Source organism: Nipponia nippon, unplaced genomic scaffold, assembly GCF_047370975.1.
Source record: "Nipponia nippon isolate SJK-2023a ecotype South Korea unplaced genomic scaffold, ASM4737097v1 scaffold_1, whole genome shotgun sequence".
Lineage (NCBI taxonomy): Eukaryota > Metazoa > Chordata > Aves > Pelecaniformes > Threskiornithidae > Nipponia > Nipponia nippon.
In genome coordinates, this window is record NW_028262290.1 from 67369760 (window position 1) to 67383745 (window position 13986).

At 41.3% G+C, this 13986-nt stretch overlaps 1 protein-coding gene across 1 annotated transcript in view; it reads left to right on the forward strand.

Annotated features, from left to right (window-relative positions):
• Nucleotides 1–12590, forward strand: part of LOC104018200 (dynein axonemal heavy chain 5) — a 172171-nt gene extending 159581 nt beyond the window's left edge. Inside the window, exons 74-76 of the mRNA XM_087736582.1 lie at nt 5330–5538; nt 10438–10659; nt 12007–12590. Coding sequence (XP_087592708.1) covers nt 5330–5538; nt 10438–10659; nt 12007–12225 — 650 coding nt within the window. The 3' untranslated portion in view covers nt 12226–12590. The remainder of the gene's footprint in view (nt 1–5329; nt 5539–10437; nt 10660–12006) is intronic.
• Nucleotides 12591–13986: the final 1396 nt, after the last annotated feature.

Genomic DNA, 13986 nt, shown 5'->3' on the forward strand with positions numbered 1-13986 from the left:
AGAAACACACATTGCACATTTAGGACAAACTGCAGAAAATAGTTTATCTGCCTGTTCTATTACTCTAGCTCAGGGTAGTGATTTGTATTACTTTTGGGGAGGTGCACCTGGATTTTCATCTTCAAATTATTGCTTTAAATTTTTTATTTTCAGTCCTTTGGCGAGTGCAGCCAAGTCCATTTAGTACTGGAGCTGGGAAGTTTTCAGAACAATTTGCAAGGTTACTTTCAAATTGCCTTCTTACCGACTGAAGGAATTAGCTATTGCAGCGAGTCTAGGATTTCTGTGCTCTTCTATGTGAAAAATTACAGGCTACTCAAGTTTCTCAGTTCCTTTCATCTCTCCTGACTTGAAGAATTAAATCACAGTTTTCTGCACCAGAAAAGGAGAGTGGAAAACAAACAGAAAACAGAACAGAGGCAAAGGTTAGGTGCAGCTGGAGAGAATACTAGAGTCTATAAGTAAAAAATGGAGGGAGTGTTGTGCATTGCAGGGCTCAGCTGCCTGATTTACCCTTCCTGTTCTGGAGACCAGGAACAAAAGGAGGTAATAAATTGTTCAGGGCCTTGGAATTAAAACAGCATGGTGGAGTTAAATGAGCTCCTGAGAGCTTCCTGGGAATCATCTCCAAATGCTGAAGTGCCCAAGTGAAGAAAGAGGGAAATACCCAAAGAACTGCCTGAAACAAAGAAGTTGAATTCTTTCAGCCCAGCAATGGTGATCACTGAGCTAGTAGAAACTTACTAAAGCTTGGGAAAAAAAAAAAAAAAAAAAAAAAAGATTAAGTTTAAGGTATGGGGAAACATACACTAGCTTTTATTGTTTTTATTTAGCACTTATATACCTTGTACCTTTGGGTGGGACAATAAATAATGCTTTCTTTGGGGAAAGCACAAGCAAGTTAGCTGTTGCCATCAGGCAGAAATGGAGGAAAGCTTATGAAGTTATAAGCAAGTTGGGATTTTCTCTTCAACATGTTCAATGAAGAAGGAGGAGTTGCAGCTTGCTGGTGGAGGCAAGGAGTGATTGGTCCAGTAACAAACCTGGTCGCTTGGGAGATAAACTTGAGTGGGGATTAAAGGCTGAGAAGATCAACTTCTGTAGTTGCAACTGTGACAGTCAAGATTGGATTGATGCTGTCACTGAGCTTTTCCCTCTGTGTACTGTTAAGACTAGCTTAACAGACTCATTGTCTAGCAAGTATTGTTCTCAAGGGATAGTCTCCAATCCTATTATAATGATGTCAGCTATTGGCAAACTGTACTTGATGGAGAAACTAACTTCTCTTCTCATTTATATCCTACATAATTATTCTGGTTATTCTTGATTCACATCTGTGCCTGCGGGAAGAGAATCAGTCAGTGGATTGAGGCTTCTTTTGGTTCATGCTGGAGTTTAAGATTCTTCCTTTATTCCTAACCTTATCCACTCATTTAAATGAGATGATACACTCAATTTCTAGTCCAGATATGGGCTTTCCTAAATGTGAAATTCAAAATGTAGATCCAAATTTTACAAATTCCACAGTTTTCAGATTCAGCTTGTGGTAGGTATGGTAGTGAAAAGGGACAACTCCATGAAATAAGACAAGGTCCTGATGTAGTCCATTCAGAGCATTATATCTATTGAATGAATCACCCTAAAACCAGATAAATTTAAAAGAACAGACTATTTACTTTAATTAACAATAAAAACTAGTTATCCTCAAAACTGAGTAGCTTTATTTGGCTTATTCACTACACAGCAATTGGATAGATTTAGATGTCGTTTAGAAGGGAGATGGTATAAATTTAGGGTAATGAAAAAGGGGAATCCTTATTTCCAAAATGTGTATACTGTGCAAAGAGCATCGTTACAGTACATACTATTTTTGAAGCATGAAAATAGCCTCATGTCCTTAACTGACTTGACCTTTCATCAGTCACTTTCAGATGGGCTTTATTCCATTCAAGAAAGGGAGTATCACAAAATAAACCCCAAAATAACCAAGTTATAAACAGCTGGCCTATCTGATTCATAGGACATTCAAGCCTGTCATGCTAACTTCATAGGACATTCAGTCTCTTCATATGGTAACCAGTGCTCTGAGCTTCTCAGAAGTTAAATATGAGAAGCCTATGGTGTTGTGCTACTTATTCAATTTATCAAATATAATTTTTCAAACACCTGTCGCACCTTTCTCCAGAATGATGCCAGTATTTTTCTCATGTGTTACTGATTTTATTTCTGAAAATTATGTTATTTTTAAAATTATCTTTATTTTTATTGGAGTATTTTAGCTGCAGGAATGCATCCCAACACCCACAGATGTCATTTAGTGCTGAAATTCAAGCACTGTGTGCCTACTGCCAGAGATGACACCCACTCACTAGGAATATTTATGCAGCTATATGGGCAAGGCCAGAACTGTGAACATACCTCATCCTCAAGATCACTCTGGCTTAGCGTTCTCAGCAGCTGCTCTGAGTCATAACGGGCAGACATCCTAAGAGATTTCACCATGCTTCGGGGCAGAGACTGGTTGTATCTCCCTACTTGAAAATCTCCAGCCTGCCCACGAGAATAGGGAAGAAAATGTGGCTCTCTCACAACCCTTGTTGCAGGAGAAAGTTGGCTGCATCAGCCTGAAAATGAGGAAGAACCAGCGATGAAAGAGTTCATTCTATCTTAGTTCAGATGGTAATGATCCCCAGGGCTTCAAATGGGATGCTCTTCACTTGTTTTCTGCCCTCACGACAGTTGCTCTGAAGTTGAAACCAACATGTGTTGCATTATTTTTTTCCACTTTTTCTGCCTCCAGGAAGTGAATAGTGAATGGTCTAATATTACATTTTTCTAGGCAAAGGGGAGATGACACAGAGTGGCTTCTTTCTTAAATGTTGGTGCTCTTGGTTATATGTTAGAGAAGATTTATACCCAAAGAGAAGGTTTATTAATTGTGTTATGAAAGACTTTTAGCTATCCCAAAACATGATTCTGAACCTGACTATGAAGCCATTACAGAGAATGTGAGTGTATTGGGTTTGCGTGGCAAGGTTTTGGTAGTGGTGGGGCTACAGGGCTGGCTTCTGTGAGAAGCTGCTAGAAGCTTCCCCTGTGCCGATAGAGACAATGCCAGCCGGCTGCAAGACAGACCTGCCGCTGGCCAAGGCCAAGCCCATCAGTGATGGTGGTAGCACCTCTGGGATAACTATTTAAGAAGGGGGAAAAAAAACCCAAACCCTGCACAACTGCAGCCAGAGAGAGGAGTGAGAATATGTGAGAGGAACAACCCTGCAGACACCCAGGTCAGTGAAGAAGGAGGGGGAGGAGGTGCTCCAGGCGCTGGAGCAGAGATTCCCCTGCAGCCCCTGGTGAAGACCATGGTGAGGCAGGCTGTCCCCCTGCAGCCCATGGAGGTCCACAGTGGAGCAGGTATCCACCTGCAGCCCGTGGAGGACCCCAAGGCAGAGCAGGGGGATGCCCCAAGGAGGCTGTGACCCTGTGGGAAGCCTGTGCTGGAGCAGGCTCCTGGCAGGACCTGTGAAGATCTGCAGCTCGTGGGAAGGACCCACATTGGAGAAGTTGGTGGAGGACTGTCCCCTGTGGGAGGGACCCCACGCTGGAGCAAGGGAAGAGCGTGAGGAGTCCTCCCCCTGAGGAGGAAGGAGCGGCAGAGACAACGTGTGATGAACTGACCACAACCCCCATTCCCCGTCCTCCTGTGGTGCTCGGGGGGAGGAGGTAGAGAATTCGGGGCTAAAGTTGAGCCCAGGAAGAAGGGAGGGGTGGCGAGAAGGTGTTTTAAGATTTAGTTTTTATTTCTCATTACCCTACTCTGATCTGATTGGTAATAAATTCAACTAATTTCCCCAAGCTGAGTCTGTTTTGCCTGTGACGGTAATTAGTGAGTGAGATCTTTTCCTGTCCTTATCTTGACCCACGAGCCTTTTGTTATATTTTCTCTCCCATGTCCAGCTGAGGAGGGGGGAGTGATGGAGTGGCTTTGGTAGGCACCTGGTGTCCAGCCAAGGTCAAACCACCACAATGGGATAGGCAGTATTTTTTAATATTTGTAGTTTTGTAAAAGTTTATGGTTTTCTCATAGCATTTGTTGCACAAAAAGGTGTGTATAAGTGAGAGCACGTCGTTATCTACTAGAAGAAAATGAAGCCTATTTGCTATTGATATATAGTAGAAAGTACCAGATTTGCACACACTGTTATACAAGTGTTTAGGGTAGCTACTGCATTCTTCTAAATTAAAAGCTGCTGTTTGGTTTCTGGATATTCTTCTCCTTCCCCTGAGCTGGGGACCTGCCAACCTCAACTGAAGGAAGGGATTTGAAATGCTTACATATTACAGGCCACGTTTCCATACAGATATGCTTGGATGGGCCACTGCAGCTCTTGTTTGCAGTCACCCATACCACTTCTCTTTCCTTTACATATTCTGTGGTGGAAGCCACCTAATTCTGTTTGGTACCTCATGTACTCCTTGTGGCAATTACAGCAGTTGTGTGTTAGATGATGCATTGAACATCATTGGTATTACATGAACGTTTAACTGGAATGGGGGCTACCAGACCAGTTTCTATAATTTAAAAATATTTTAGCTGGAATAGAGAAGACATCCTGAGGCATGGCCACGTGCCAGCTCTCAGTACTGTGGAGAGTACAAACTGATAAGATGTAGGAACTTCTGGCACATGGAATGGTGTCAGTGAAAAATCATTGTCTTAGTAACTGCCAATATTTTAATGGAGGCAACAGTACTATGCATGGAATATGTGAGTACGCACTGCCACTGCCAAAAAAATATATAAAAAATCTTGCCTCTAGGTTTATTCTATATACTGCTTTCCTACTGGGAGTCTTGATAATGGAAATGTACAAAGTTATCATTAATAACAGTGAATTTCATGAATATAATCACTGTCAGTACATGCTTAGGATATAGATGAGTTACACAGTATATCTCTATCGTTCATCATGTATGTGGGAACCATTAAAATATATAAAAAAATTTAAATGATTAATCACATTCCAAACACAATGTGAATATAATGAATATAAATATTATGTGTGAGGAAGAAGGAGTTGTTTAAAAAAATCTTTATTTCTGATGAAAATAACAGAAAGAATGTCATTTATCTTGTCACCTTTAACTTTGAATCAAGTCTTATAAGTTTGAGCAAATTAACTGCAAACTGATAAGACTTTAGTGCAACAGGTGTGCAATTAAGGCACAACAAAAGAGGGTTTATTAGACTCAGAATGTCATTTGGAAGTTTTAATTGCCTTTGCAAGCTAGGGGAAAGTTCATTCTGAATGTTTTACTTATCTTCTAGGAACCATAATTATGTCAGAAGAATTGCAAGATGCTTTAGATAATATGTATGACGCTAGAATTCCAAAACTATGGTTTAAGATTTCCTGGGAGTCAGCTACTTTGGGATTTTGGTTTACTGAGCTTCTTGAAAGAAACCAGCAGTTCAGCAGTTGGCTGCAGGATGGCCGACCAAATCAGTTCTGGATGACAGGATTCTTTAATCCACAGGTAAGACTGCCAGATTGATCTTTCTAACTCCTATGTAACAGTTAAATTAGAGCTTGAGAGAACTTCAGGCTGACTCAATCGTGACTATACGAAGTGTAATCTAAATTCAATTTTTACCATAAATGTAGGATAAATCAACTTCAACATCTATTGAAGAAATTTTTGCTAGACCAAAATAACGTTACTGAAATAATGGAATGCATCTTCTGGTTGCTTTAATTATAGTGTGGAAATTGGGTAAATACATCTTTTTACATTTCAATGTTATCCTCCTTTTTTCCCCTCCTCTGTTACAGTAATCTGTTTTTCATTCATTTTATGAAAATCCCTTTGAGTACAAACCAAGGTAAGTTTAAAAACTTTGACATAGGAAGAAGAGATTTGGACTTGGCTCTCAACCCTTGCAAATCAGTTCCTTGAAATGGAAGGTTTGTTATTTATACCACCCCAGAATTGTGCCAGACTTGGTCTGCAGAGACATGTAAAAAATACAGCCTCTTGCCTGCACCATCTAAAATAAAAACCTGGCACAAAATGAAACACAAAAAATGGAACAGCTGAGAACAAAGTTAAAAGAAGTAAAGTATACATACCTCGATGATGTGTAGTTTCTTTGCACAGCTATCCACATTCATTAACGATTTTTATGATTCACAGATGTTTGTGGGAAGTAGGAGTTGTGGAAGTGAGTCATTGTGAGAGTATCCAGCCAACAGGTTTCTGTGAAGCCTTAGCAAAAAGCTATTTTAAAGATCTATTTTAATCTCAGTACTTGTTAGCAATGCAAAAGCTAGCTGAAACAGCTGCCTAGAATAGAGAAAGCAACAGTGGCAAATATTCTCTAGGACTACTGCTGGGAAATATCCATCTATCATCTATCCTGTCTGTCAGCTGTCTGCCGATACTACTTTATAGCATGGAAGTGTGCTCACAGGCTCCCTGAGCAAAGGGTTCCCAAGCAAAAGTATGAGGGAGAGGAGTAGGAGTTTTAATAAAATGATTATGCTTTCATACTTGATTTGTTAGCAGCACATTGATAGTGGCACTCTAAAATATTCCTAATAACTTTTGCAATGATCAGGCTGGATGCAACCCTAATAGGCTTTTGGTTTTGTTGGTGTTTGCTTTTGCACTACACATGAGCAAGAGCTGATACAGATTTTGTACTGGCCATTTTAGCTGGCTTTTTTGTGCTTTGGGGTTGTGTCAGTTCTGAAATTTTGCCAGCCCAAATTGGGCATCCTACATACTTTTTGACCCATACGTCTGGATTTCTCAAAAAAACTGCCAAATAATCAGAGTAAAATGTCCCCAAACAAGTTTTGACTTAATAAACCATAGTGAGAAAGACTGCAGAAATACAAAAATTAAACACTTCATAACACGTAGTTCTAAAAGTCCCTAGATATATACTGTGCAGAGAAAAAAAATCCGAGAATGAGATGCGCTTGCCTGCTTTAAAAATTTATTTGTGCTGACAATCACAAGCTTAAGACTCAGATGGTTATTGTTATAGTGTCAATTTTCTGTAACCCAGGCTGTGGGAGTGGCTCATTCTACAAGAAATTCACCTGAGCAAAGACTCCTTTTCTATTTAATTAGCCATTATTTTGTTAATAGTCATAATGCTGTGTTTAAAATCAGTATTCCATATGTTAAGAAAATTGATTTTGATCTTCTCAAACAAGTTGAGGCGATGAAGCATTAGTGCTGCAGTTCTAATGTCTTGTTGGTAGTACTTGAGAAATTGTCAGAAAAATCCTTTCATTTGTGAGATGAAATGCAGCCCCTAAGTAATTTGTAATTTGCCTACTTGCATAGATCTCACCGTTTGCTTTATAGTCAATGGATAAATGCCATGGATAACACAAGACAATAAAGTAGATTTATAGCACTGGGAGAATGAGGCATTCTGGCAATAAAAAATAATATAGGACCTGACTCTGCCTTCTCTTGGACTGTTTATACACTAGGATAAATTCAGTAATTTCACAGAAGTTAATCTTTATTTATAGTGATACAAACGAGAGCAGGCTCAGGCTTCTCTGTAAAAGAAACCTGATTCCCTCTGTGTGTCTGCTTTGGGCCAAGATAACTGGGGTGAACAAAACAAGAAGTGCCATGAGTTTTCTTCCCTCCTGGAAGTTAATCTGATGTTACTGGATTTTACTCAAGAACCTCAACACTATGCATATCTCATTTCTACCTCCCAGTTTCCGTATTGTGGCTGATACTGTTTTATTGTTTCCTTGTTTGCATGGCTGTAGCCAGTTGCTGTCACTTGTCCTTACATATGGATTTTAAGCCCTGCGAGGCAGAACTGTCTTTCTGGTTGTATAGTACTTAGCATAATGAACCCTCAGCCTATTTCTAAGACCCTTAGATGCCAAAGCAATGTGAATACAAATAAGAATATGAAGTAGAATGCCTTCATTCCTCAGTGCCCACTTAATTCTAGTAAACCTCCCATAATTTGCTCGCTGTGGAAATTGCAAAATAAGTGACAAACAAGGAACCTCCTAAGCAAGGTAAAGGAGAGAATATGATTGTGAAAGCGATAGACTTAACTGATTTCCATATTTCTCAACATAGCTTCCCTAGATGCCTGCCTCTTCCTCACTAGAAGGTTCAGAGTTAGTTTGCATGGGTTGTTAGAAGGCAAAGGGACACAGCTTTAGCGGCCTTCAGTGAGCAGGCCAGGGAGAAGTTCAGGAAAAGGCGAGTGAAAAAAGAAGAAATAATTTTCCCTGTTTCTGAAATCTCAACATGCCCTCCCCCCAAAAAACCCCACATAAACAAAAAAAAAAAAAACAGGGCAAAGATTACCAGAAATCAAAGCAAATGTCATGGCAAGTGGTCCGTTATGTCCCTGACAGAGGGGTTTGGCAGGAGCCAGGCCCTCAGCCGTACAGTGGCACCTCAAGCCACTTGATTCTTTCTTTCTGGTTGTTGTGCCATTCACCCGCTCTGGGATACCCAGCTGGGCCTGCAGCTCACAGCTGTAGTCTTTAAACACTATCTAGGACCCATTCAAATGAGCAGCTAAGTGTTACAAGTCCCACTGCCGACAGCGTATAGGTCCTGCCATCTCTGTAAGAATAGTCTGCAGTCTCAGTCTTATCCCTGAAGACAACTCGCAGCTCTGAGCTTACTTTTATGCTAGTATTTCCACAGTGCCTTTGAACTGGTTCCCTTTATACAGTCATTGCTCTGTCCTGTCCTCTGCAGGCTCTTCTTTCTCTAATATTTCAGTTTATCTGGGATCCAGTAGCCCTCTGGGGCCTTCTGGCAGTGAACACTTTGTGTATTTTAAACTATTGGTTCTAGCATGTTTCTACAAATTAAAATTCCACAAATTAACAACAAGGATTTTGCTTTCATTTAATGGCACTTCTGATAGAGGAACTTGGCCTTTAATCCTGTCTCCCTTAGCTATATGCTAGAGTTCTCAACTACTTCAAACGCAATTGCAATTATCTGTGCTATCACAAAACCTCTTTAAAACACTTGTCCTGGAGTCTCTGGAATGATATTAATGAGAAGCAACCAAAGTCAGTTAACTGAAACATCTGTGTTGATGAATGTCACCTCACGTTCTCATAACTGAAAGGGTATTGCATAGCTACAAAGTGCTTAGCATGTGCAACCAGCACTCCGGTCCCAGCAGCCAGAGATTGGCCCCTGCATTCAGTAGACCAGCATGCTAATGTTTCCACATCTGACTTCTTTCCATTCATTTGGCCCTAACAGTAGCTGAACAGAGCATCCTGCACTGTGAATATTGAAGAAAAATGAAAAGCTTGTTCAGTTCCCTCATTGCTCCTGATTTCTTCCTAGCTGTGCTGTTGGCTCTCTAATACCCACCTTTGTGTATTGCCCGTGTGGCCCTGTATTCCCCCATCTCTGTCTCCAGATAGATACCTTCTTTCCCTGCTCTGAAATCTGTCCTGAAACTTCTGCCTTCCTAGTTGTCCTTCCCAGTAAGTGCCTCTTGCTCTTGCATCTTCCATTTTTCTGTTTTAGTCATTCATCTCCCGGCTAGCCAAATGGGTTTCCATAAGGTAAAATAAGGTGTACACGTGCAGCACGTCCACTGAAAGTGCAAAGCGGTCTACCCTCCTGTCTCTTAGGACTGAGGTACTCCCCATGTACTGCAGCGTGCCTGCACATGGACAGTGACGTGAGAGAAGCTAACCAGCACCTTCAGCCTGGCTTGTCTTGTCGTAGCTTGTAACCATATCATGAGATTGTAGCTCTTTAGAACAGAGTGCGAGTTTCATTCTGTGCTGCTGAAGCGCTGTGAGTTCATCTTGCTGGTGTCTGCAATAGTACGTTATTGTAGTATATTAAGGCTTTGCACTGAGCAAAGCGGCGTTTCACTATTTTACTGCGTGATTCCAGCTTGTTCTTCCTTTGTATTCTGTAAAATGCTTCATGATTTGTTGACTGAAAAGCAATCTTACAATGTCAGTATAAGAAAAAGAGAGTAACATAGCACACGCAATACCAGAGTTATTTGTGGCGTAGCAATTACCTGTATTTGGAACCTCACAAGATGCATTAATCTGGCAGCCTTGTAAACCTGTCTCCATCTGACTAGTTGTAAAGTACGCATGTGAGGTGAGATGAGTTGTACATGCAGCCTCCGATACATTAAATAAGCCAGTTTGGTGGCTTCTTAGCACCAACACATGCACACCAAGTATATAAGAACGCGTGGTACGGGGAAAATGTAGGAAAGCACCGGGTTTATACAACTGAATTTAGTTTTGTAAGCAGATAAAGTTCTGCGGGATGAGGTTTTATACTGATGATGTCACTATTATATAGGAAAAAAAAGTTTGAAATGGGTAAGTTCAAGTAGTTTAAGACACTCTATGTCATATTCAATCTCCTTAGGGATTCCTAACTGCTATGAGGCAAGAGACAACTCGCATGAATTTAACAAAAGGGTGGGCACTCGACAGTGTTGTTTTACACAATGAAGTGACCAAGATGATGAAAGAAGATGTTTCTGGCCCTCCTCCTGCTGACATCGGTGGGGTTTACATATACGGCCTTTTCCTCGAAGGGGCAGGTTGGGACCGCAGAAACAGTAAGCTGGTCGAGTCAGCACCAAAGGTAAGGATCAAGCGAGCATGACTGACTGTGGCATAATATGGTGTGCTCAGAGGACACCATGAAGTATTTTGAGTGCCTGCCGCAGTGGTTTCACAACAGGTTTTAAGAGGGTGAACCGCTAGCAGGGCTGGGAAGAGGCCAGAGGGTTTACCCACAAGAACTGAACAGAAAGACTTCTGTCAGAAAAAGAATTCAGGGTGAGTTGCACTAGAGCAGACCAGATGCCAGGCTCCTTGGCTTCAGGGGCCCTAGAAGCACAGCTATGTTTGAATAAAGTAGTGCAGCCCATAGTCGGCCTTCTTTTGACTGACCAAGTGGGACCCTGTCACAACTTCCAAAGCCCAGGACCGGGTTTGATGACAGCTGCTGTGGGCGTCAGTGCTTGGATGACTAGAAATCCCTGGCATTTGCTTCTGAATAGGAGGAAGAGTATTAGTTCTGGGCTTATGCTCAGTTATTCATGCATGGAGTTACATTTTACTGATGTGACCAAGCAGATTTAAAACCTAGCTATGGAGTAGTGATTAGATGCCGTGGCACTGCCCAGGGAAAGCTGCCGTTGTCTGCACTGGTAAACTTCTTCCAAACCAGTGCTAACTGTCCTGGAATTGGAGTTGAGGTAATTCCTCTCCGTAGGCAAAACACTTCTTTGGCTGAGAGCAAACTTTTCCAAACCAAACCCTGCCAGCCGTAGCTTCTGGTGACAGCTGTTGCCTGGTTTGTCAAAAGACACCTTCAAACATGAAGTTTACTCGAGCACTCTGGAACGTTCAGCAAGCCTCCATGTTGCTCTTGGGTTTGGGTCTTTTTTTTCCCCCTGACAATTAATACTTTATATTGCTGGAAGACCTAAGGGGATCTCGTCTGGATAAACACCTTAGATCTTCAAAGTTCCACTGCCAGCAGTGCAGAGGTAACAAGGAGGCTTGCTAAATGCATCTTGGCCTTTCTAGCTCGAGTCCTGCCATTCAGGGAACAGGAGGTGGGAAAAGAATGGGGGGCACTAGCCAAAGGGGCAAAAGATGGGAAAAAAGAAAATGGTCTTTCTCCTTCCTAGAACCACACGGTCATTTTTCCATCTACTTCCATGGCATGCAGTTTTCTGGGTTTCTGCTGCTTTCATTTCCTTCCAGGCTTCTTGACGTCTGTTGTCCCTGAGCTGCCACGCGCTTAAAGTGAGGGTCAATGTAGTAGCGAGCATAGGACTTGTGTTTTCGTGTGTACCTCTGCTGAGGTGCTGGTGCTTTTACTGAAGGCCATCACTGAATCCAGTTCCAGCATTTGGAGTTCAGCCACCCTATCCTGCTGCTCTAATGCTGAGCCCCATGTCTCTCTCAAAATTCTCAGGTGCTGTTCACAAGTCTTCCTGTAGTCCACGTGTATGCTGTTAGCACGACGGCACTACCTGACCCAAAGAAGCAACAAGGAAGCGTGTACTCCTGCCCTGTCTACAAAAAGCCCCGGAGAACAGATCTGACATACATTTTCTCTTTGAATCTGAAAACAGTGCAGAATCCTGATCATTGGACTTTACGGGGGGTTGCACTGCTCTGCAATTCAAAATGAGGACCAACAGATAGCTGTAAAGAAAGGACCACTTAGGAAGATTAATCTGCAGCCAGTAGGACTTCTGTTGTTACTGACTAAGCGGTGGCTACCTTCTCACAGGGGTATGGGAATTAACAAGTGATGTATAGAGATTGCATTAACTACACATAGATCAGTTTGCTCTGTTCACAGCAAAAATGCTAAATGTATTTAACCTGGGAATATCAGAGGGAAAACAGTTGCAGGTGTAAAATTTGGCAACTGTTATAAAGCATGTGAGAATGTAATCAACTAGCTTGCTCATAACGGAAACACTAGGAAAAAAGTGCTTATGATAGTGACAACTGCTCTAACATTTATGGTGGTTCTTTTGTAGATGTTATCTTTTCTTCTTAATACAAGACTTCATAATATGATGTAATTCTTTTTAAATTCAACTTTGTAGTTAAAAACTGATCATCCATGGCATTATCAAAACTGTAATGACAAGTGAATTAAACGTATGGTAAAACTTCATGTTTATCTGCATGGATTCCAATGCAGAGTCCCTTTGATTTTGCATTTGTAAACTTACTGGGTGGTTTTACAAATGGATGCTACCATTTCCTTGAATAGTCACTTGTTTATGCTAACGATGACAGAAGTTGTACAAACAGCCGAGCTTATCTTTGCACATATTAACTCATTTCTAAACCTACATCCCATTCTAAGGAAGATGTGCACACCCCCCATTATTAGTGAGAAACAGGTTTTGAAACTTCTCAGAGTAAACACATCTGACGTCAGTTTGGCTCTATGAATATTCGCTCCATTGGCGTTAGTGCCTGAATCCTGCAAACTCAAACCTCTTAACTGCTTTTTATTCTGTATTTTGCATCAGTTTAGGTAAAAAAAAAAAAAAAAAAAAAAAAAAAAAGGTAGAAGACACACAGGCCATTTCTGGGAGTAGATTGACCTGAAATGGTTGAAGTAATTTTTGTTTGTTACCACCATTGCTGTCTACCCTGTAATTGAAGGGTGATTGCTACTTCACTTTTAATAGACAAACAGCTATTGGCAGAAAACGTGTTTGGCTTTTTTCACTAGCACAAATTCAAAGCAAAAGAAATTGTTGTTGGATGTTATGAAAGAAGGACTTGCAGCGAGTGCTTTGCTAATCACTTTTTTCTCCTTGTAAACACTTTCAATTATTGTATAAACACTTCCGTTTCTTTTCAGCTGGTGTCTAAGAAAGTAGTTCATCCTTTCCCACAACCAGTTTTACTCTGCAGTTAGCAATTGCAGGGCTCTTTCCATGAGGAAGTTTGATATTCACACTCCCACCCACAACTAAGCAGAAAGTGCCAGATTTCTTCTTGGAAAACAGAGCAGACAAGGCCAGGGTCCCTTTCTTCCACCGAGCGGGGAGCAGCACTTGTTTCACACGCGGTGCCGACGAGATTATCTTACCAAGTGAAACCACCTGTTCAAAAAATATACACCAGACCTCCCTGCGGTACAGCTGTACATCAACCGATTTCATTGAGAATTTTGTTACTGAGGAGGGTGAAGGATTGGGCTTCAAGAACATTGGTCTTGGAAATTATGAAGAAGATAAGGGGGACTTGAAGCAGCAAAAGGCTGTGCTGTTGTACAGAAATTGAGGTTGTAAACCACTGTGTTCTCCCCATCCCCTACCTGTATGAGGGGATGTGGAGTAACTTAACTTTCATCTCTTGGTACGTGTAAAATTCAAGTCAGTAACGTTGATAATAACTTAAAATGAAGAGCGTACACTGA